The sequence below is a fragment of the Artibeus jamaicensis genome, unplaced genomic scaffold (assembly GCF_021234435.1).
Source record: "Artibeus jamaicensis isolate MK-2021 breed Jamaican fruit bat unplaced genomic scaffold, CSHL_Jam_final scaffold_614, whole genome shotgun sequence".
In the NCBI taxonomy this organism is placed as follows: Eukaryota; Metazoa; Chordata; class Mammalia; order Chiroptera; family Phyllostomidae; genus Artibeus; species Artibeus jamaicensis.
In genome coordinates, this window is record NW_026522050.1 from 4,537,935 (window position 1) to 4,562,930 (window position 24,996).

Genomic DNA, 24,996 nt, shown 5'->3' on the forward strand with positions numbered 1-24,996 from the left:
CCTTCTTTCTCCTCTAGTTGTGCTTTGGGTTTGAAGGCAATAGCTGAAGTGTGGCTGTCAGTGAAGAGGTGACAGTTCTTTTTGCTCACTAGGTGTGTTATGCCCTCTGTATATAACCCAGTGTCAGGGTGTGGTCCACTTTCTATAGATTAAATCTTCAATCTATATGGGTACATGGAAGTTTCTATCAGCCCCTGTAAGAGCCACTTGATTCTGAGCAGTTCTCTTGGGCACTGGTAGCCTCTTTTGTAATCCAGGCTCATCTTCCTACTGATGCTGGACTGCCATCACTTTGCTGAACTGCTTTGCTATGCATGGCTCTTCATACTGCAATAATTCTTGGGGAAATTAAGGAAAATATTTCTCAAGCATGATAAAAAAGCATGAATCATAAAATTTCAAACATGTTAGATCACATTAAAATTAAGGTCTTTTGTTCATCAAAGATGAACATCTTTGTTCGTTAAAGAAAGTAAAAGGAGAAGCCAAAATACTGGAGGAAGATACTTGAAACACACAACTAAAAAGAGAGAAAACATGGAGAATAGATAATGACCTGAAGAATCAAATAGAAAAAGGCAAGCAACCCAGTAGAAGAACAGGCAAAAGAAATTAACTGGCTTAAAAAGAGAAAACTAAATAGCCAAAGAATACATGAATAGGTATTTGACCCATTGGTATCAGATATCAAAACCAAATCATTGAGACAGCTGGTATTCCTTCTGCCAAAATGGCAATAATTTCATAGTCAGAAAATATGAGGTTGGAGAGAGGCTGTGGTAAAACCAGCAGACAGTGTTTTCAACAGTGTTGGGTCAAAATTCTGCAAGGTCAAAAAAGATAAGTGTGAAAACAGAACCACTTGAGCCTGCAAAAATGGGGACATTGGTAACATTGGTGACAGCAGTATTACCATGGAATAGGGTGTCAAGATTTGGAAGAAAGCTGGGGTGACAGTGGTGGTTGTTCATGTGGTAGAAACACTGCCTTCTGAATTAAATCACCTGCTTTTTCTACAGGTGTCTCTGTCTGCAAGAAGCCTGGGACTGGCCTTCTGTATAGGAGATCATTCTGTGTGCCACGGGCCCAGCACCATCTTGGAGATGTACAGGACTCATGCCCGTGGATAGGTTCTCCGGTGGGGAACCAGGTCTGCACTGTACCTAGACTGCTATGAGATTTGCTTTTTCTAAAACTTCCTCACCCTGAATTGAGGCAGAAAATATTTACTGCAAACTAACTTCCTAAAATCCATGCTAAACCTTCAGAGGACAGTGTAACTGGTTCAACCACTTATGCCTTTTAATTTGCAAATATCCCTCTTCTGTTATGTGATTAGCATCATCCTCTCCTTTGTTTTCTGTAAAAGGTAACCACCTAAAGTGGAATTGTGCACAGTTAATGAGGACCTTCATTTTATGTGCCCAGAAGGACAATAAAAGCTCATCAAAGCAAGGGCTGAGGCTTTTGGCTTCTCTTGAGAGTGAAGCTTCCCGCCCCTTTTCTCCACAGAATTCGGTAGTCCAAGCATACAATTTATTGCTCATAGGTGGCAGTGATCTGTCACCCCAGTTGGTGAAGAAGCCCTCTGGGATGATGGACTTGACACACAGAGTAAATAATGTGGGTAGTAGGATAGGAAAGAGAGTCTGTTACAACAAGCCACCTGGTGATTTCAGCAGTGCAGGTGGTAGGTGTCACCTCTCTGGAGAAGTATAAAGTGTGTTTCAAGTTGCTTCCTCTGAGGCCATCCACACTGTAGGAGGTGGGAGGAATCTGGGGCCTGTGTGTTAACTCACAGGTCAGACAAGTCAGGAAGGAAGCTCTGAGAACTGAGTGGTGGATCAAGTTGGAGGATGGAGATCTACAGACTGAGGAGGTATGGAGTCAGGTGGGGCAGTGAGAGGCAATACTGAAGAAGAAAGTGGAGAGAGGGTCAGGCACACTCTGAGCACCTCACTCTCTGAGAATGGTCCAAACAATCCAGCCTCTTTGGGGAGTCCAGTAAACAATCATTTCAGCTCACAAAACACATAGGTGGAGGGCTTGTCTGAAAGCAGAATATTACATGCTCCATCCTCCATCTTTGTTGCCCATGACTTCCTAAGCCCCACTCAGTTCTAGAAAACTCACTGGATCCCCTTTTCTCCACAACCTCTCCAACACTTGTTTGTCGCTTTGTTTATGATGGCCATTCTGACCAGTGTAAAGTGGTATCTCATTGTGGTTTTAATTTGCACATTTTCATGTGTCTCTGGATCTTCTGTATGTCCTCCTTGGAGAAATGTCTGTTCAAGTCTTTTGCCCATCAGTTCTAGGAAACTCATTGGAGGCGTTGGAACCTCAGCCATTTTGGAGCAGCTGATGGGAAGCCACAGGTTCCTGGTCAGAGAAAGTGCTTGTGCAGAAGTACATGGAATTCAGTCACATGCCATTTAGAGGAAACTTCTTAGGTAAAGTCAACAACTAAAAATAGATAAAGGGTAAAATCATGTTCTGTATGTAGCACCAACCACCAGCAAAGAAGTTATTGTCAGGCTTCTGCCATAAGAGAAAATTTGATGGCACCTGGACTTTAGAGGTTACTGCCATAATCTGTTGTCATGTAATCATTTGGATGCCAATTGGTCATCATGGATAACAATATTTAAGTTGATGTCTGCAAATCTGGAAATTATAGACAGTCATTTCTCTTTGAATTTGTGCTTATCCTTCCATGTATAATGATATAGTAGTATCACAATTTTGGAAGATATATTAGGACAATATCCTTGAGCACTATTGCGTCATGGTAATCATGTATAAAGAGTGATCATGATAGTGGATGACCCACTATCTCCAAGATCTTTCCAACACTGCAGTTTCTTATTGCAGGAAACCCAACAACAACAACAAACAAAATAAATCCCCTACTCTGTCCTTAAATGCTCCAACAAATGTTGATTCCTCTTCCAAACATGTCTTCTGCTTTCCCCATCACTGCCAGAATAAATCATTTGCCTCTTCCTCTGTACACAACCCTACCTTCTGCCTCATGTTAGAGAAAGTTGCTTGCATGCTGTTCTCCCTTGTGAGGCAAAAGTTGCTCGAAATCAAGGACTAGGTGTGTTCACCCTTGTTCATCATTCCCCTGCCATGAAAGAGACTTAAACATATCAAGTCTTGGTGCATATTTATTCAATGAGTGAATGATTGAAAGAACAAAGCTTGGGCTGTTTAGACATTTATTCCTCTAACTCCTAAGCCCACACAGGTAAGCACATGAAATACATGCACGTGATGTCCACACACATGGCTGCCCTAGGGAGGACCCTTTTGCTAAAATCCACTTGCAATTCCTGTCTCCTGTTTAATAGAGGTGCAGACAATTTACCAGGCTGAAGTGAATGGAGTCTAGGGTGCATGCAGTTGGACAGACATGTTGCTTAGTTTGTAAGAGAAAGAAAAAGCTAAGTGTTAATAGCGCAAAAAAGGGAAGATGCTTCCAGAGCCTTTGGCTTATTTGGAGTGCTGCATCTCACTGGAATATGATGGTGGCGAGTTCACTGGTTCTGGGTTGGGCACTTGGTTTGACACGTAGACAGTTTGGTAGACCACGGTGTCCTGGAAAACACAGGCACGGGAGGTGCTCTGGTGAGAACTAGGCATGCAAGGATGCGCTTACACACCACCGCACTCCAATGTTCCTGGGCAGGAAGGGGAAGCCTGAAGATCCCTCTGGTCTCCACCCTCTTTGGGGCAACTTCCCACCCACTGAGGATCTTGGGACTCACATAGGAGACCAGTTGGCAGCCAAAGTGGGCACACGTGGAGGCAATGAAGAGCTCCAGGAGGCTGAAGACGAGCAGCATGCCAGAAGTAGTTTTGCCAGGGATCTGGAACCAGAACAAACCAGGAGGTTATTAGTGTTGCCCTGGGAGTCCGAGGTCTGCCTCAAAGAATGTCTCTGCAATGGATGATGGCTATGGCTTTGAAAAAGTCCTATAATCTTGTCTCATGTCATTGATAAAATATCTCACCAGGTTTGGGTGAGGGTCGAACACTACTGGTGTTTGTCACAAAAAAGTAGTCATTTGTTTTAGGGCAACACCTTGATATCTTATTTCAGGCATAGGGGATGAGACCTAAGGTGTTGTCTGGAGGAGTGAGAAAGATAAAATGTTTTTTGTAGGAAGTGAATAGAAATTTGGGACTATTAACAAGCAGCAGAAAGGGAAGTTAGAGGGTTAGAGGAGAAAGACAGGGCCAAGCAACAGTATGGGAGGTGGAGCCTGCAGGCAAAGGGATGTGGTATGTGAGGGACGTTTGATCTTCAGTCTTCGGTAGTTGTCTGGGCTCTGATGTAAACCTCCACCATTCCTCTGAACCTTTAGAGAGAATAAGCCAGTGAAACAACCTTCCTGGCTTCTGAAAGTGGCATTTTGTGGAGTGAAATAATTCAGGCTGTCTTGAAGTTAGGGAAAAAAAGTCAGTTCAAAGACCCCCAAGCTGAGCTAGTTCAGCAGTAGTAGATTTCACTTGAGGACCAGGCAACATCTAAGCCCTTCCCTACTCTTCTCCAAAAATACCCAGGAGAATGGGGTCTGTTTCTGTATGTGGGGAGAGAGTTAGGGTTGAATCCACTTTATTCCTTAAAGGACAAGGATGAATAATCCCCCAAATCATTAAGATTCCAATTATAGGAGAGAATAAATTTGAAATTGAACATGTCTGACACATGGTAAGTACCAAACAAGTGTTTGTTGATTATGATTTTTAAGATGGTGTGCATGACAGCTAGCTGCTGAGAGAATCCTCTCTTTTGGAGAGAACTTCCTGAGCAATGTCCTTCTCTTACCCCTAAATTTAGCAAGTATTTATTAAACATGTTTCTTAGAGTGTCTAAGAAGGCATTTTAAGAGACACCATCTGATAAGGGAGTCAGATGCAGTTGTAAATAATTATAATTCACCCCAGACATGATAAGAGCTACAAAAGAGTCAACAGATTGCCTGGGGCACTGAGGAGACAGAGATCCCTGCTGAGGACAGGATTTAGAGACAGGGATGTAGGACGGGGTGCCCAGGCAAAGGGAAACACAAGGTGATGATGTCTTAGGCAAGGAATCACAGAAGCTTAGGGAGGAGGATCCTTTACAAATGATGCTGGACATTTTCAAGTGTGTTTTTAACAGTAAAATTTTTTTAAATTAATTTTCTTTAGTTATTTTTCAAGTACAGTTTTTTGTCTATTTTTCCCATCCCAGCCTCCCCCGCCCCTTGCTCCCCACCTCCCTCCCATTTCCACCCCCCTTAGTTCTCGTCCCTGTGTCCTTCCTATTTGTTCCTCCAAATCCTTCCCCTTTTTCCCCCTTAACTTCCCTTCCTTCTCCCCTCTGGTCACTGTCCCCTTGGTCTCTATTTCAGTGTCTTTGTTTTTTTATTTCTGCTTGCTTGTTTGTTTTGTTGTTTAGCTTCCTGTTAAAGGTGAGATCATATGGTATTTGTCTTTCAGTGCCTGGCCTATTTCACTCAGCATAATGCTTTCCAGTTCCATCCATGTTGTTGCAAAAGGTAGTAGCTCCTTCTTTCTCTCTGCAGCATAGAATTCCATTGTGTATATGTATCACAATTTTTGGATCCATTCATTTACTGATGGGCACCTAGGTTGCTTCCAACTCTTGGCTATTGTAAATTGTGCTGCTATGAACATTGTGGTGCATGGGTTCTTTGATATTGATATTTTAGGATTCTTAGGATATAATCCCAGCAGTGGAATTGCTGGGTCAAAAGGCAGGTCGATTTTTATTTTTCTGAGAAAATTCCATACTGTTTTCCATAATGGTTGTACCAGTCTGCAATCCCACCAACAGTGAACTAAGGACCCCTTTTCCCCACAACCTCTCCAACATTTGTTGTTTGTTGCTTTGTTTATGATAGCCATCCTGACTGGTGTAAAGTGGTATCTCATTGTGGTTTTAATTTGCATCTCTCTGATAGCTAACGATATTGAGCATCTCTTCATGTGTCTCTGGATGTTCTGTATGTCCTCCTTGGAGAAGTGTCTATTCAAGTCCTTTTCCCATTTTTTAATTGGGTTGGGTGTCTTCTTAGAGTGGAGTCATGTAAGTTCTTTGTATAGTAAAATTTTTTTATAAATAAAACTTTCTAATGAGAGAAGGGTTGGGGGGATGCGTGAAAATAATGAAGGAATTAAAAAGTACAAATTGAGAGTTTTAAAGATAGAGGCAAGTAAATTAAAGTACAGCATAGGGAATATAGTCAATCATATTGTAATAACTATGTGTGATATCATATAGGTATTGGAATAATTGGGGTGATTACCTCATAAGGTATATAAATGTCTAATTAGTATGTTATACATTTGAAACTAATATAATTTTGTATATCAACCATAATTAAAAAATAAAAAAGAAATGTTTCACAAGGCAGAGGGGGCTCCTCAAGCAGCTCAGAAGATAGTTATCTGGTGAGTATTCATTCATGCTTGTTGAGCCCTGGGAGCTCCCCATCTCTTGGATCATCATTTGCAAAGCTGTGATGAAGTCTAGTTGTCCTTGTTCAGATGTTGGACTGAGGCCAGAGGTGGAGGGTGGCTGGGATAAGGTAGTTGTGTTTCCAACATCATTAGCAGAACTAAGATTAGAAGCCAGATGGTGGCAGCTCCAGCTGGACTCTGGATGCATTGTAATGGTGAAAGCCACAGGATTGCCTGAGGCATTGGCTGGCAGGTGCAGAAGAAATATAGAGGGGTGATGATTTCACTGAGTTTTTGTCCTGAGTGATTGGAAGGATGCAGTTGCCATCGATGGAAAAAAGAAAACTTGAGAGAATTTTAGGATGAAAAATCTGGAGATCAGAATTGGGTATGTTAATTTCAAGATGGTGAGGGGACAACTGGATTCAAGAGACTGAAGTCTGGGAGACAGGTGTGGGGAGTCATTGTCATAGAGAAAGTGTTTCAAATCACTGGACAGGAGGAGGTTGCCAAAACAGTGATTAGAGAGAGAAACAGAAGAACGAGGACAAAGCCAGAGAAAATAATGAAAAGAAAAGTAACACTAAGGGAGAGAGAGAAGAGAACAATCATTATGACTGCAGGAACACCAGCTGCAGGGCCCAGAAACCACTGGGAGGTCTCCAAATGAAATTGGGGGCCTTGAGCAGAGGAGGCTTTTGAAGAAGTGAGGCCGAAAGTGTGGTTAGAGTCTGTTTAAGAGAGGTTTTGAGAGGAGAGAGTAAGGCAGACAATTCTTTCTTTTCTGCTGACTTGGCCACAGACCCAGGGTGGTAGCTGCGGGAACTGAAAGGTCATGCGTTTGTTTTTGAAGATGAAGGAAAGAGAAGGGTGTGTAGATGCTGAAGAAAAGCTCTAGCAAATGTGGGAAATGGATGTAGAAGGGGGGAGACAAGGGAGAGGGGAGAAGCACTAGCAGTGATAGTCTTGAGTGGGCAGGGAGGACAGGGCTGTAGTGCAGGGAGAGTCACTGAATTTCATAGGACTCATCGGTAGCCACACTTTCTAATCCAGTAGCCACGAGTCCCCTGAGGACTTGAGATGTGATGTAAATGCAAAACACACACTAGGTTTCAAAGACGTGGTCCCCAAAATGCAATATATTGAATTAATATTTTTTACATGGATCACATATAGAAGTGAGATGTTTGGATCCACTGGGTTAAATAAATGTTATTAAAACTAACACTTGCTCCTATTTTCATTTTATAGTTGAGAGCTTGATCACTTAACATCACAATCATGGCTTATGTAATATTTCTGTTGGATGGTACTGGCCTAGAACCTGAGACGACTCACTCATTTATGCATTTTGTACATCTGCTTTCACACAGGCTCGAGTAGTTACTACAGAGACCAGATGGCCAGCAATGCCTTAAATATTCACCCTCTGACCCTGTACAAAAGACCTTTGTTGACACCTTTGTCTGTAGTAATGAGAGAGAAGGACCCTGTGAATAGAGGTTCAGGTTGGAGAGTACCTGTGTGTTATATGTAGAACTGCATTTAATTCTTTCTACAGTGTTAAAAAGTAGGTACTGATTAAAAATGTAGAAACTAAGACTAAGAAAAGTCACATGCTTAGAGTAACACAGGAATAAATCTCCAGGTCAGAGACTTTAAACTCTTTTGTGATTCTGGCAGCACCTCTGTTTGCTGTAGTGCCTGGTGAAGAAGCTTGGTGGTCAGTGCCTTTCCAGAGATTTTCTAAACACAGTTGAGCTGGACCCAGGACAGTGCTGGTCAAGAGGGATACTCACCATTCTCCTGTCGGAGTCAATAAATCTGGAGTTGACACACATATCTACGATGTAGGCACAGATTCCCAACACAGAAAAGATCGCACTGAGGATGTTCATGCCCACGCCGCCCTTCAGCTGAAGAAGGCACAGAGGGTCAGGGTGAGAGAGGAAAACTATTATAGCAGAGATGAGCAGAGTCTCAATAAATGTTTCTTAATGTGAATTTTGGGAACCCTAGACCTGCAGCAAGTAAGGAAGTGTTCTCTGCAAAAAAGTTTGTGGGTAAATGAACACTGAAAAAACCTGAATCAGAGTTAAACAGGTCTGATATGCAAAGACCTGTCTCAGATCCTTTAAGGAAAATGATTTAAGCTTCCAGAGAGGGGACTATTAAATAGTGACTTTTCCCACTGAATTTGCCTAATCATCTTCATAAAGGTTCTGGTGGGACAAGTACCCCAGGATAATTTTTGGGACATACTTAACCCACTTATCCCCTGGGAGATAGGCAGGAGATTCAGCCCCAGTGTCTTGGGATGTGACAGGCTCTGATGCTCCCCAAAGTGGGCCAAGGGTAGAAATGCAAGGCCAAAATTGAGCTTCCCTTTGGAGATTTTCACATATATCTTATGTGGTATGGCACCTGTCCTCTCAGGGGTCCCTTGCCCTAGATAACCTGCTGTGGAAGAAAGAAAGGGACTTTCTTGAACCTTCGTTAGGGGACCACAGAGCCTTGTTCATTTGATTCATAGATCCTGATTGGTTAGATTCCTAGGGAAGCTGCTGCCTGAGCATCCCCTGGCTTCCCTGTAGAAGTGTCTGGAGGTTGGCTCTGTGCACTGCAGACAGTCTCAGTGCCCTGCTCTGCTGGAGGGGAGTCCTGTGCCCCAGGAAGCTCTTTGTCTCTTCCTGTAAGATCCTCTGATTTTCTCTTTCCACACCCTGTTGCCCTAACAAAGGTGGCTGTATTTCTCTTCCTTCCCCTGAATATTCTGGACTCTTTCCCACTTGTGAGTTGGCCAGGTTGGTGTGGTCCTGCATGTGAGTATGAGTGAACATGCATGTCAGTTCCTGTGTCTGCTTATAAGTAGGTACAGGGATGGAGGAGGGATTGTGTGTTAGCTTCTTTCCTTTGTAGTGTGTCCCTGATATAGGTCCACAGCTGGAAGAGCCCATATCAGGATGTGACTTACCACGCAAGGAGAATTTGGCTGCTTTTCTGATGCCACTGACAGGGATCCTGAAATGATGAACTGGCAAAGAAGAGAGAGTTTAGAGAGAGGTCAATGGTCTGGTCTCCCCCTTCAGGCTCAAGGGATTATGTTCACACACATAATTCTCTCACACATGCTAGGTTTCTGTGCTGGGTCCTCCAGCTCAACATGGGGAAAAATGAATGAATAAGTGAGTGAGCAAACTGTTTTACACCAGACAACAGGGAATTGAATTGGGATAAATATAGATTCTAGGATAGAACCAGTTTTAAATTCCAGGACCCAGTTTTAAATTCTAGTGTGAAACTCATGTGATCTTGGGCAAGTTACTAATTTCTCTAAGTGTATATTTTCTCATGTACAAAATGAGAGAAACTGCACGTCTTCCTCCTAAGTGTCATTGTCATAGATAATTAGTCTCTTGAGTTTGATACCTGTTATATCTTGCCCTTGGTAGGTCTTTTACACAGTAGACACTCAGAAAGTTTCTTCTTTCCTTATCTTTTATTTCTCCTCATGCACAACTCTTGGACTTCCTCAAAATTCAGTCAGGTCTGGGGGCTCTTGCTGGGAGAGGGAAGGGTTTCCCCAACATCTGTCATTGCCTGTCTATAATTTGATGAGTCACTTTTAGTTACTGAGAAGTATATTGCATCTCTATGTTACTGAACATCAAAAATGAGACTGGTGGGGTACGTTGTGTGCAGGTACTTCAGCACTCATGCTCTGCAGGCACAGTGGCTGATGGGTTGCTCTGCTGTCACTAATGGTCTGAGAGGGCCTTGGTCAGTGTTTAATGAAAGGTTTGCTGAGTCCTACATGAAGTGCTTCCAACCTTGCCTTATTTAGCTGCACAATGGCCCATCAAGCACTATTACTATTTCCATTTTATAGAAGGGTGGGCTAAGGCTTGGAGATTTCAAGTAACCCACCTGACACCATCCAGCAAGTAGCAGATATGGGAATCAAATCCAGGTAGTTGACTCCAGATCCCATGATCTTAGCCCTCATCCTACACTCCCTCCCCTTCAGAGTAGATGCATGAGCCATGTAAGGGGAATGGGTGTTCACAATGAAAACTTGCTATGGCTGCCTGGCCTTCTAACAGGAATGCCAATTTTCCTGTAAGTGAATAGTAAAGCTCAATCTTACATTCCTGAGTTTATGGAGACTTGATGGGGAATGAAGGAAACAGAAGGCTGGACTTGTGATGTTCCTGCTGGTCCCTTTGAGGAAGCCAAGGAGATAGGTCTCGGTTTGTAGGAAGACATTAATGATCTTGAGGAAATAGAAAGATAGACCTGGAGCCAAGAAGGCAACAAAGAAAACTCCTAGCAGAAAAAGGGAAAGGGGGTGTCATGAGGGCTGATGGGTCCTGAGCAGCACCCTGGTGGAAGTAGAAATGGCCACCAAGGTGTTTGAGATACCAGGGCAGCCACAGGGCCCTTAAGAATATGAGATATGAGAGACTGTAATGCTCAATAGCAACAGCTGTGTCTGGGGTGCTATCTTCTCCATGGCTTCAAGTTCACTGCAGTCTGTTATGCAGACACAGGTGCCTGTGGCTGAGCGGAGGCATCTGGGCTGAGTTCCCAGTCTGGGTCTGTGTAGAACTGAGAGGGAACCTCAGCCTCAGAGGTGAGAAATGAATGGGAACAAGAGAGAGCCAGCACCATACAAAAGTTCTCCCAAGAACATAAGTCCTGCTGTTTTACAGATGATGGATGTGCAGGAGGGTGACAAATGACTCCAGGCTCTTTTAAGGAAGAGGGTGACTTGGCTGATGCCCAGGTTAATCTGGAGTTGTGCTATTTGTGAGAAAAGTTGCATGAGCCACAGATAAGTGTGTGATTGAGGAGACAGACTGTGTTACAGCAGGGAGGTAAAGGAGATGAGTGGTGGGAGGGAGGAGAAGGAGGGACTGTGAGCGGCTGTGTGTGTGCAGGAGGGAGGACACTGAGGAGATTGCAAGAGAATCATAAATGTGAGACCCCGAAGAAGGGAAAAGATGTGAGGCTCTTAGCTTTTTAAAAATATATATTTTATTGATTATGCCATTACAGTTGTTCTATTTCCCCCCTTCATTCCCCTCCACCCTGCACACCCCCACCCCCACCATCCCCCCTTTAGTTTATGACCACATGTATCAAGTTCTTTAGATTCTATATTTTCCATACTATTATTGCCCTCCCCCTATCTATTTTCTGCCTACCATCTATGCTACTTATTTTCTGTACCTTCTCCCCCCTTCTCCTTCTCCCACTCCCCTGCAGCTCTTAACTTTTTAAAAGTTACTAATCACCCTGAGAATGTCACAAAAAGGATGGACCTTTCGAGTAACAGATAACTATGTAGTGTACAAAATATTTTGCTAAAAGTGGGACTCAGGCTATCTGTGGACTCCAGGTCGAGTCCCCTCTTCTGTGGCTGGGGATCCACTGTCAACAAGTGGTGGAAATGTTTCTCTCCTGGAGCTTGGGCTGGAGGCCTGCACTGATCAACACTTGAGTGGAGTTCCCAATCCGTGGTTGTTTGTGTGAGTTAGGAAAGATGCTGCATCTGGGCTGATGATCCAGTAGAAGGTTTTTTGACCTCTGAGGTGGGCTAGTGAGGAAAGGTGCCCAGTCTGGGTCCACGAAGCCTTACAGAGCTGTCACTTGGAATTTTGAGCTGAACTGCATCCTCTCAAAATTCATCTTTTGAAGCCCTAACCCCAGAATGCAACTGAAGGGATGGTTCTAGATGCATGATAGTTGGACGTAAGATTTTGTTCACTTTACGATGGTGTGAAAGTGGTATGCCTTCAGTAGAAACTGTTCTTTAGATTTTGAATATTGATCTTTCCCTGGGCAAGCAGTATGCAGTGAGATACTCTCTTGTGATGAAGGACAGTGGCAGCCAGGTAGAGCTCCATGTCAGACACTTTATCAGAAGGGTGAACAACTCACACACTGCACAATGCAGTATTTAATGCATTTTTGACTTAGGATGTTTTTAATTTATGATGCATTTATTGGGACATAACCCCATCATAACTGAGGAGCACCTGTATTTGAAGGTCAGACCCTTAAAGAGTTGATGAAAATTAAATGAGGTCACATGGCCAGGATCTAATCTGACTCCTGTTTTTACAAGAAGACACACTTGAGCATAGCCACACAGACCATGTGAAGACACAGGGAGGAAGATGGCCCTTTACAAGCCAAGGAGAGAGGCATCAGAAGAAACCACCCTGCAGACACCTCAATCTAGGACTTCTAGCCTCCAGAACTGTGAGATAATAAATGTCTGCTGTGGAGCCTCCCAGTCTGTGGTATTGGTTCTGGCTGTGAAGCAGACTAATGTTCTTAGTGAACAAGACCTGAGCTGGGTTCACAGCCCACACGCTCTCTTGACTGGAAAAGTCCTGCAACAAAGTACACAGCTTGACAAGGTGGCCCTGAGTATGTTGGCAGTTTTGGGAACTCACTTGCAGGGTGACCCTCATTACTTACCGAAATACCGCCCCAGAAGGCACAGCCTATAACAAAGGAGACAGCTTCATAGCCCCAAAATATGGTGGTCCCCAGGATGCTGCCAAGGCCGAAGTGTAGCAGCCCAATCAGGATCTGGAGGGCCTGTCAGGGGAACCACAAACTGAGACCTTTGTTTCTGTGGTGGATTCTTTCCTGCCAACCACCCTCCCTGGCCTCCTTTGTATTTTAATGCATTTTTTGTTGGTCGAAAAAGTAATATGAAAAATGTAAAAATGAAATGAAAACTACCCATAATTTCTCCCCAGAAAGATAACAACTACTTACATTTTGGTGCATAACCTTCCATTAACTTTTCAGACACCTGCACTGATAATATAAAACAGCTCTGGAGCAGGTGGCACAGAGATACTGGGCAGGTCAGATTGTTTCTATGTTTTCATACTATACACAGCACTGTGATGAACATCTTTGTAGATAAGTCTTTCTTCTCATCCTATTTCTTCGGGATATTCTTTTGAATGGAATTGTATCTGCTTTTTCATCAAATTGATGTTTTGAAGTTCCATTCTCCAGGGCCTCAGCACAGGTCCTCATTTATTCATAGGATTGCTTAGGTGTAATTAGGTAACATGAGATGTATTCTAATAGGGTTGTCCCTTATCTTCTAGGACTGCTATTTTTCAAAAGAATGCCATGTGAAGAGACACACATGCACACAGGAGAATGCCAAGGATGGAGTTATGCTGCCTTAGCCCAAGATCACTGGAATCATTGAGACTGGCCAGGGCAGGTCCTCCCTTGAGCCTCTTTGGAAGCATGGCCCCATGGACACTGTGATTACAAGCTTCTGGCCTCCAGACTGTGATACAGTAAATGTATGTTATTCTAAGCCATCCCATTTGTAGTACTATGTTATGGCATCTCTAGGAAAGTACTATATTTTAATGCCCAAATGGTGTATATACACTCATATGTATATATGTATATGTGTATATACTACAAATGTGACAGTGAATACAAATATAGTATTTCTGTAAATTTGCACAGTTGGTGGTAAATTATATGCAATATCTGCCTCTAATTTTTTCGCATTAATGATATAGCTCGGAGGTAGGTCCATATTATTATGAAGGAGCGTTTTTTAAATAGCTACAAAATTCATTTAAATAGTATTATAGTGACTGATATTTTGGTTGTTTCCATTCTTTTCCTATCACAAACCATGGCTGCAATAAATAACCTAATGAATGCCATATTTCTCATCTGCATGGAAGTATGGTCCACAGGACAAAGTCTCAGAAGTGGAATTATTGGGTATTTTAAAATTTGGCAAATACAGTTAGTCCTCCATCCAGGTTGTATTTATCGACATTCCATGAGTGGTATATGGAAGTGTAGCTAGAATATGAATCTGGGCAGCCTGGATGAGAATCCTTGTGTGTCATTATTTAGCTGTGCAGTGAAACAGGCCTTCCCCTGTCCTACTCAGGATATCCCCTCAGGTTAGAAATCATTGTGAGCTCTTATTTTGCTGCCATCAGGCAAAGATTCCATTCAAGGACACTGGCTTTAGACTCCCCCTTTTGGTCACTTGCTGCTCCATTATCTTCCAGAGATCACATGATCAACATGGATTCAGAGCAACAGGAAAACCCTTTTAATTTTCCACTGCTTTGTTGCTTTTCTTTCTCTTCCCTAAAATGCCTAACCTAGAAAATATGAGGCATTATACTGAGGCCCTGGTGACGCTCCACTGCTGAGCTTCCTAATACACCTGAGTTTGGCAAGGCTGGGTCAGCTCCAGCTCCACTTGCTGGATTTTCCATTTGTGTATTTCCAACCGTTCTCTCTCCCCTGACTCCAGCAATGTGGTCCCCAGCCTGTGGTGTGACTTCTCACTTACCCCTAAGGTTTTGCCCTCTTTGAAGATTCTCTGGGCTGGTGGTGCACTCTCAGGTGTCTGCAAGGCAGGTTGGTTCCCAGGACTTAGGTTGACTTGGGGCTGGTTGTGTGGATACAGGGTCACTGAAGTCATTGAATTCATGCTGCTAAAAAAGAAATGCAATTGAACCATCCTTCACATGTGCCATGATGTTTACATTGACAAAGAACTTTGTCTTCATTAACTCAGTTGAGCACTGCAGTCTTTTAAAGGGAGACAACAAAGGGCCTGTAGACAGGACCCCTGAATGTCAACATGCCTTCAAAGAGTTAAAAGTCAAACTAAGGCGTACACCCTCCTTAGCGATGCCTAATTTAGAAAAACCATTTACCCTATAGTAGCAGAAAAATAGGAAATGGCACTTGGAGTTCTCACCCATAAATTAGAACTGACTGTAAGGCCAGTAACTTACTTCTCAGAACAATCAAATCCTCTAGCATCTGGCTGGTGGCTTTGTTGCCTTAATTAAAAAATAACAGTACATAATTTATAAAATAACATTTTAATATTCTGAAATCAAACACAGTATTCAGTAAATGGTCACATATCTTCGATGTTTATGTTTTGACCCACCTCTCTGGAGAAACATACATGTTATAAGAATCATTTTTGTTTCATAGAAAATTTGTCTCCAGTGTGCTGCGGGGCTGTAAGTTGTCTATTAAATCCCAGGGGGAGAAAGATGAGTGGAATAGATTCTGCAGTTTAACTATGAGGGGACAGAGTTAAACTACAGAAATTTTCTTCTACTGCATAGTTTTCTTCTACATTTTAGTAGAAGAAAAAAATTCATCAATGCCCTGGTTGGTATGGCTCAGTGTATTGAGTACCAGCCTGTGAACCAAAACATGTCTGGTTTGATTCCCATTCAGGATACACGCCTGGGTTGCAGGCCAGGTCCCCAGTGGGCAGCATGTGAGAGGCAATCACACATTGATGTTCTCTCCCTCTCTCTCTTTCCTTTCCCTTCTCTCTAAAAATAAGTAAATAAAATAAAAATATTAATCAAAAGCTAAGTAGATAAATTAAGAATTCCATCATAAGTCTTGGGATATAGGCTGTGCCTTTGTCTGTTTTCTAATTGCTTTATTCTTGACACTATTACAGATGTTCCCCATTTTGCCCCCCTTGTTTGCCCATCTCCCGCCCAACTGTGAGTCCCACACTACTTCCTTCACCACACAGCCCCTGCCACGCCCTTCCTTGGCCTTCACCACCCTGGTGCCTCTGTCTATGGGCTATGCATATGTGTTCTTTGGCTAATCTCCTTACTTTCTTTTATCCAGTCCCTCACTCCCTCCCCCTGAGATCGTTTACAAGCTTTAGCAGCCACTGTTCTTTTAGTGAGAGAGGCCAATAAGCTTACCCTGGGGCACCATCAGAGGTTCAACACCCCATCAAGTACACACTGTTCTAGAAATCAAAGCACTTCAGTAGCTCATGGTGGTGGGAAGGCTACATAGATATTGTAACAGGAATTAAAAACCTGATACAACTCTGATCAACCTGGCTTGTTACTGTAACCTGATTTTTCTCTCTCAAAACTAGAGCTTATGTGTTAAAGGTTTTTATTAAGTACACTTTACAGGAACCAGCAGTTTCAGTTCCTGTGTAAACCTCAGCAGCGGCCTGACTTCAGGACCCCAGGAATTCAGCTAATAAGAAACCAGATGGCCAATTCAAGGATGCTGACCACAAGGACCCACACTGAGGCTTACAAGAAGATGTCCTGCATGTTCACAGCCCCCTCCCCTGTTTTCTTTGCTCTGTTTTCCTTCCCAATAAAACCCCTGCCTGCACAGAGATGTACAGACAGGCTTTGGGGCAAGTCCCCCATCTTCTCAGGGGGCAGGCACTTGATTAAACTCTTTCCCTGGATGTCAGTGGTACCCTTAGGTGTCATGAAAATGAGAGGCGCACCTAAAGAAAAAATTGCAAGTAAGACCCTCTGAATCCACCTAATGGCATGTGTTTTCTCAGTTCTGATCTGCTAATAGATAACATCCAGTTGTTATCCTACATCATCAATGCAGGACAGGCACAAAAGGCATTACAAGAGTATGGAAACAAAATTCCGCCTGCCCTCAATAAACAGTCCCAACACAAACAGCTTAAACCGGGGGACACGGCCCATTGAAAAACCTGGAGGGACCACCATCCTGAGTCCCAGCAACAACCCAGGTGGAAGGGTCCACATCAAGGCCTGCTAGCACTCTGTCTTTAGCAAGCTCATAAAAACAGCCAGTTGGGTTCATTTATCTCAAATTAAACCTGTTTCTTGTGAGTCCACACAGGAACCACAATCTGAGACCCATTCTTGTGAACCCATCAGAGACCTCAAGGTCCTCTTCAGGAAACAAGACCTGGTACAAGTAAATAACATAATAGAAAGACCATAATATAATGGTCTTTCATATATTTTGACATTCTTTCTACTATCCTGTTAGTATGCCCAGCCTTTGCACCCAGGATAGAACATTTTCTGTAAACTGCACTCGAATTATTCGGATTTTAACTAAAAATGTTTATCCTTCCTGCTCTCATATCTGCACTGTACTAAAGACCCCTATGTATACTGTGGGGACTAATATACTGGTAAACTTTTCCAATATTATTGTTGCTGAAAATCAACTTCTTAATTGCTGGCTCTGCCATTAACAACCAATCCAAAGAGCACTCCTGCCTCAGGCTCAACCTACAACCTTCAACTTAAATCTAACTCTGTTGTTAGGGTTCCTCAGCAATTTTTAAAAAGCCAGTCCCTTTTAAATAAGCCTCCCTCCAGTTCCCTATGACTGTTCTTGTACCAACTACACCCTGGTCATTAATCAGACTAATAACCAGTTGATATTAAGGCTCTTATGCAACACCCTTACAGAACTCTGCTGTCATTGTGGTACATCTAACAAATGTGTCACTGAACTTGACTAGATAATTCTCTCCTGACTTTGATATATCGAATCACTGTTTTCTGACAATGACTTTTGTACCTTTTGTCTGACATACTAGTGTCCACTAGACTATAAGGCCAAATTAAATGTCTGGAAAACTAATTTTCAAAATGACCTCCAGAACACCTACAGTTATTGGTGAGAGAAAACTAATATTAAGTGGAAACTCATTTACCAAGTCCCCAGAGCACATAAAGCCCCACAGGACCAAGGGACAACATTCTGAAAGAAGAAACACTGTGGGGGCAACTTTGCCTGCAAAGTCCCCCTGTTCACCATGGATGAAATGAAACTACCAAGACATGATCTGCTTGGGGAGGACAGGTGGCCAATCTCTCAGAGGAGAAAAGCCAGGAGCCCCTTTCTCAATGGCTTTCATTGGGTTGTAATACACAGGAATACAGGTGGCAAGGATCAAACAGTAGATAACATTTCAAGGAAATCTGAGGGCTTAGTCTGAGTCAGTGTCTGTCAGGTAAGGGTATTGCAGAACCTTTGGGAGACATACTCATTTCCTGCTTGGACCCTTATCATATGAATAAAATCACTCTTAGCAAAACAGGCTCCACAGGACTTTGTGAATTCTTTCTTATGCCCGATCACCCCAGATCCTGCTCTAGCTGGCAAGGGGCTATACCACCTCCCTCATCATAGGTTTTAGGCTTAAGTGGATTACAGCCAGAGAGTGCTTCTCCCAGACAAAAATGGGGACTCGGGCTATGTCAGAATAGCAGGGGGGCGAGGGTCCCTCTTTGTTGCAGCCCCCCGAGTCCTTCCATGATGGCTTCCCAAGTGATTGTGTCTGGCTTAGGTTGCCCCTCCTCTGAGGGGTCTTACACATCATAAAATAACAGACCAAGCATTGGGGGTAGGGAATGAAGCAGAGCAGCATTTGCTACCAGAGACAAGCTTTGTCTCCTTAGTGGCTCCCATTCCAGAGGTCGTTCACTCAGCCTTAGCAATGGGGGGCAGTTACAACTCCTGAAACCAGGCAGAGCCGTTCCCAACAGAACACTTTCCATGACTGCATAGAAAACAACTGCTGGGGGACAGAAAGCCAATATTCAGAAATCAAAGGCATTTTTACACCAACAATGAAATATCAGAAACAGAAATCAGAAAAAATTTCCATTTGATTTAACAACAAGAAAAATAAAGTACTTAGGGATAAACCTAACCAAGGGGATAAAAGACCTGTAGTTAGAAAACCACACAACACTGAGGAAAGAAATTAAGGAAGACACAAACAAATGGAAGTACATACTGTGTTCTTGGATTAGAAGAATTAACATCACAATGGCCATACTACCCAAAGCAATCTATAGATTCAACTCAATTTCTATTAAAATACCAATGACATATTTCACAGATATAGATCAAACACTACAAAAATTTATTTGGAACTATAGATGACCCCAAATAACTGCAGCAATTTTGAAAAAGAAGAACAAAGTAGGAGTGATCACAATGCCTGACATCAAATATGTTACAAGGCCATCATAATCAAAAGAGTCTGGTGCAGGCATAAGAACAGACATACAGGTCAATGGAATAGAATAGAGAGCCCAGAAATAAACCTAAGCCTCTATGGTCAATTAATATTTGAAACAAGAGGAAGAAGCATACAAAGGAGTAGAAATAGACTGCTGAACAAATGGCATTGGGAGATCTGGACAGAAAAAAAAAAGAAACTCTACCACCTACTTACACTATACACAAAAATAAACTCAAGATGGATAAAAGGTTTAAATATAAGTCAAGATGCCATAAAAATTCTAGAGGAAAACATAGGCAGAAAAGTCTCAGATATTTCATGCAGCAATATTTTCACTGATATGTCCCCTAGAGCAACAGACATAAAGGAAAGAATAAACAAATGGGACTTCATCAAAATAAAAAGCTTCTGCACAGCTAAGGAAAACATCAGAAAAATGAAAATGGAACCAATTCTATGGGAAAATATATTTTTAATGATATCTTGGAGAAGGGTTTGATCTCCAAAATATATTAAGAACCCTCACAACTCCACTCCAGGAAGACAAACAAGCCATATAAGAAATGGTGAAAGAACCTGAACAGACATTCCTCCAAAGAGAACACACAAAGGACCCAGAGACATATGAAAGGATGCTCAGCATCACTAGCCATCAGAGAGATGCAAATTAAAAACACAATGAGATACCATTCCATACTGGTCAGAATGGCCATCATAAACAAATCAACGAACAACAAATGCTGGTGAGGTTGTGGAGAAAAGGGAACCCTAGTATACTCTTGGTGGGAATGCAGACTGGTGCAGCCACTGTGGAAAGCACTATGGAATTTCCTCAGAACACTAGAAATGGAACTGCCTTTTGACCTGGAAATTCCACTGCTGGGATTCTACCCTAAGAGTCCCAACAGACCAACTCAAAAAACCCTATGCACCCCAATGTTCATAGCAGCATTATTTATAATAGCTAAGTGCTGAAAGCAACCTAAGTTCCCATCAGTAAATGAATGGATCAAAATACTGTGGTACATTTACACAATGGAATACCATGCAGCAGAAAGAAAGAAGGAACTCCTACCTGTTGGGACAGCATGGATGGATGTGGAGAGCATTGTGCTAAGTGAAATAAGCCAGGTGTTGAAAGACAAATACCATATGATCTCACTTATAAGTGGAATGTAATCAACAAAACAAAGAAGCAAGCAAAATGTAACCAGAAATATTAAAATAAAGAACAAACTGAGTGTAATCAGAGGGGAGGGAAAGAGGTATAATGGAGGAAAATAGAGAAAGGACATTCAAGGAACATGTATAAAGGATACTTGCACAAAGCCAAAGAGGGTATGTTCGAGGGTGGGAGGTAGGGATGGGTGGGGCTGGAGGATGAGTTGGGGGGAAGTTGGAGAGAACTGTACTTGAACAACAATAAAAAAACATAAAAACATTTAACAGACAGTATAGTTAGCCAAAAAAAAAAAAAGTACTAGCCATGCCTTCCAAAACCTACAACAGTCTCTAGATTCTGTTGCTAATGTTGTACTAGATAACAGAGTAACCTTTGGTTACTCACTAGCATAGGAGGGGTGTGTGCAGTCATAAAGAAAACTTGCTACACTAAGTCTTCATGTCAAGTAGAAGAAACTATGTTGAAAAATCTATAACCAAGCCACATCAGCTCATAACTTTGGAAAGGGGAGACCCCTTTTGCAAGCTTAATCTGGGAGGCTATTACCTTTTTTTTTTTTTCACCTACCCTTGATTCCCTAGGTATAGATCTCCTCCTCAACTTTGGGTCATGCCTTTTTAACCTTCTTGTCAAAATTGTTATTTCTAAAATACCTCAGTTCCATGTGAAGGCAATGACTCTGTGGGGATTCCTGCATATCCCTACTTTAGAAGAATCAGCCAATGGCCTCTGTGTTCTGGACTCAGATCCCATTTCCTCATTTCCCTTACAGCAGGCAGGGAGAGGCATCTCTACCCTACATAGGCAGGGACAACAGCCCTTGTCAGCAGAAAGCCGTTACTGAAGACATGCCCTTCTCCCTCAACACCCTGCCAAGACTTCAGAAATGAAAGAGTCTGAGGAAGAAATAAGGCAGAATAGTAAGAAGTTAGAAAAATTTCTAATGCTGTGGATGGGAAAACTGAGAGAAGATAATTAAATAAGACAAAACAATTTGACCAATATACAGCTAGTGACTCACAAAACCTCATCTTTAACCAAGATCACTGGAGAACAAATAGTGTATACCTCTCCTCTCTGACCCATGAATAAATAGCTTAAATCAACCTGGTCAGGGATAAAGGACAGGAACCCTGATAATGGCATTTGTGCCAGCCAAACCCTGAGATGGATGAAGTCAGGACAACAAATAACAAAAAACTGATTACTGGCCAGGATGGAGGCATAGGTAGATACACTTTGCCTCCTCTCACAACCAAAAGAAAAACAACAACAAATTAAAAAACAAAAAATAACTAGAACTGCCAGAAAATGGAACTGTATGGAAGTCCAATGACCTTAGAGTTGAAGAAATGTCCATCCAGACAGGTTTGAGGTGCAGAGATGGGCAGTGGGGGTGGAAAGTACTAATGGCAAGGTGGTGGCTAAGGAACCAGGGTCAGAGACATGGCGGCTGGCAGAGCAGGCTGTCCCACCTTTGCATGCAAATAAACTGGAAGGAACAACTGGAGAGTGAGACAGACTATGCAACCCAGGGTCCAGCATGAAGAAATAAATCCTCAAAACCTCTGACTGAAAAGACCTGTAGATGATGCAGCAGCAGGAGAACCTTCCAGCCCCATAAGAGGGTTTCTTGGAGAGACCCACAGGGTCCTAGAATGTACACAAAACCACTCACCTTGGAATCAACACCAGAATAGCCCACTTTGCTTCTGGGTAGCAGAGGAAGTGACTGAAAGTAGAAATGACTGGAGGGTGACAGTGGAGCAAGTGGTGTTGTTTCCTTTGTAACGCCTCCCCCACATACAGACCCACAAAGCAGGGATGTGGATTGCCCCACCCTGGCAATTAGGCTTCACTTGTTTACTATGTAAAAGGTGCATCAAGATACAAAAAAATATGGCCCAAATGAAAGAACAGATCAAAGCTCCAGATAAAAACACAAGGAAGATATAAAGAGAAAGCCAATATATCAGATGCAGAATTTGAAACACTAGTAATCATTATGCTCACAGAAGTGGTTGAGTATGCTTGCAAAATAGAGAAGACAGTGAGGACTATGGAAAGTGAAATAAAGGAAAATGTACGGAGAACCAAGAGTGACAGGAAGGATATGGGAACTCATATCAATGGTTTGGACCAGAAGGAAGAAGGAAACACTCAACCAGAACAGAATGAAGAAAAAAGAATTTAGAAAAATGAAGAGAGGCTTAGGAACCTCTGGGACAACTTGAAAAGTTCCAACATCTGAATCATAGGGGTGCCAGGAGAAGAGGAAGAGCAAGAAATCAAAAACTTATTTAAAAACATAATGAAGGAGAACTTCCCTAATCTGGCAAAAGAAATAGACTTCCAGCAAGTCCAGGAAGCTCAGAGTCCCAAAGAAGTTGGACCCAAGGAGGCACACACCAAGGCACATCAGAATTACATTACCCAAGATTAAAGATAATGAGAGACTCTTTAAAACAGCAAGAGAAAGGGAGACAGTTATGTACAAAGGAGTGCCCATAAGACTATAAACTGATTTCTCCAAAGAAACCCTGCAGGCAAGAAGGGGCTGGAAAGAAGTTCTTGAAGTCATGAAAGGCAAGGACCTACATTCAAGATTACTCTGTCCAGCAAAGCTTTCATTTAGAATGGCTGGGCAGATAAAAGGCTTCCTAGATAAGGTCAAGTTAAAGGTGTTCATCATCACCAAACCCTTATTGTATCAAATGTTAAAGAGACTTATCTAAAAAAACGAAGACAAAAACTATGAACACTATAATGACAACAAACTCACAACTGTCAACAACTAAACCTAAAAAAAAAAAAAAGAAAGTGAACTAAGCAAAAAACTAAAACAGAAACAGATTCACAGAAATGGAGATCACATGGAAGGTTGTGGGCAAGGAGGAAGGGGGAGATTTGGGGAAAAGGTACAGGAAATAAGAAGCATGAGTAGAAGGCAGAAAATAGACAGGGGGAGGTTAAGAATAGTATGGGAAATGCAGAAGCCAAAGAACTTATATATATGGCCCCTGGACATGAATTAAGATGGGGGAATGCTGGTAGGAGGGAGGTACAGGGCAGAGGGGAACAAAGGGGAGAAAAAATGGGACAATTGTAAAGCATAATCAATAAAATGTGTTTTAAAAAGCCACCTGATTAGAGCCAGAGAGATCCAACATAAGTAAACCAGTAAAATAGATCAAAGAATAATCCCAAACTCCCCTATATGCTCATTTTCATGCATCAGAATGTTAAAAATATACTGCTGAAAACCTCCCCTAAGATTGTCACCTGCAGAAGAGAGATAAAAACCCTCAAGACAAAAAATACCAGTGGAAGTTCACTCTAGAGGATGCCCACGGTCCTTCTCTAGCATGGCCTTTCCACTTTCTTTCTCCTAAACTCTAAAGGTCCCCAGGAGACTTGAAACCAGGGCAGCACCAGGCAGCAGCAGCTCATCCTTGGCTTATCCCCTGAACCTGTCCCCAAGGTCCCCCTTTTGTCTGACTTTCCAATGAGCTAACAGCAGCCCTGCCTTGGCTCACTTCTGTCACTGTGACTTTCACCTCTCAGTGAGTTCACACAGCCCAGTGTGGCTCACTTCTTTTCTGTAACATTTCTAGGGAGTCAAAGCAGAGTCTCACCTAGGTTCTCTGTTGCTGCTTCTCCCACCCTAAATCCTTCATTTGTTTCACTGTCCTCAGGGTTAATAAATTTAATTTCAAAATCTACTTGACCTGTGATATGAAATCTTTCGTATACAAGGTCAAGAAAATACACACTATGGCTGGCCTGAGGCACACCCAGTCTGGGTCCAGTTCTCAACCCCTGACATTAATATAAGTCTCATTTTTCAGAAAAATCATACCAGCATCCCAGAGTTACCCAAAGAAATCATTAGATCAAATTTACTCACGTTGTTCAGCCTGCAGCTCAGTCTCCCTTGCTACTTTTCCCCAGTGCTTCGTTTGGGCAACTTGTTTTCCCTGAAGAATAAGCACACTGGGTTCAATGTACCAGGTACAGATGGGAGATAAGTTAAAAAAAAAAAAAAGAAAGAAAATCTTTCTCGCAATGACTGGTGTTTAGAAGCTTCCCAGGGCTGAGATTTCTTAACAACATTTCCTTCCTGTAATTGGCAAGAAGCTGATTATTGCAGCTCAATTGGGTAAGTTTTTACCCAATTGGTGTCTGTGTGGAGAAGAAAGAGTTGTACTGATGGGATTTCACAGAAATGTGCTTGGCACTCAGGGGTGTTGTGCATAGCTGTGTGTAAGACAGATAACAGACACCTCAAGTAGAGAAATAGGAGCTCATTCAGGAACACACACTTTATAGTCTTTCTTCTCTCATGTATTAGTGTCCTATTCTCTCACAGTATACAAATCCATAGGTCATTGTCTGTTTTAGGGGAAACCCAAAATAAGACACCCACTGCCTTGGTTTAAAAAAAAACCCTGCCAAACAATAAAAGAATAGGAGACTA

General features: G+C 42.4%; 1 protein-coding gene across 2 annotated transcripts; it reads right to left on the reverse strand.

The window, feature by feature from the left end:
• Positions 1-3,155: 3,155 nt before the first annotated feature.
• On the reverse strand, positions 3,156-24,560 carry LOC119043712 (membrane-spanning 4-domains subfamily A member 8-like). Of its 2 annotated transcripts, none has more exons than XM_037137803.2 (7): positions 24,427-24,560; positions 14,852-14,993; positions 12,967-13,089; positions 9,452-9,511; positions 8,277-8,393; positions 3,774-3,875; positions 3,156-3,603 (listed from the first exon to the last, which is right to left on the reverse strand). In XM_037137803.2, exons 2-7 carry the CDS (start codon positions 14,990-14,992, stop codon positions 3,499-3,501), a joined length of 648 nt encoding a protein of 215 aa, XP_036993698.2. In that variant the 5' UTR covers position 14,993; positions 24,427-24,560; the 3' UTR covers positions 3,156-3,498. The 2 variants fall into 2 exon arrangements, with proteins under 2 accessions (XP_036993698.2, XP_036993696.2); XM_037137801.2 differs by having other exon boundaries at positions 14,852-14,996; positions 24,427-24,559.
• Positions 24,561-24,996: the final 436 nt, after the last annotated feature.

Coding starts and splice junctions, on each gene's coding strand:
- LOC119043712 (XM_037137803.2), bottom strand. CDS start 14,992: ATGAATTCAATGACTTCAGTGACCCTGTATCCACACAACCAGCCCCAA. Junction 13,090..14,851: donor AAGAGGGCAAAACCTTAGGG/GTAAGTGAGAAG, acceptor TTCCCCTGACAG/GCCCTCCAGATCCTGATTGG. Junction 3,876..8,276: donor TTGACTCCGACAGGAGAATG/GTGAGTATCCCT, acceptor TTCTGGTTCCAG/ATCCCTGGCAAAACTACTTC.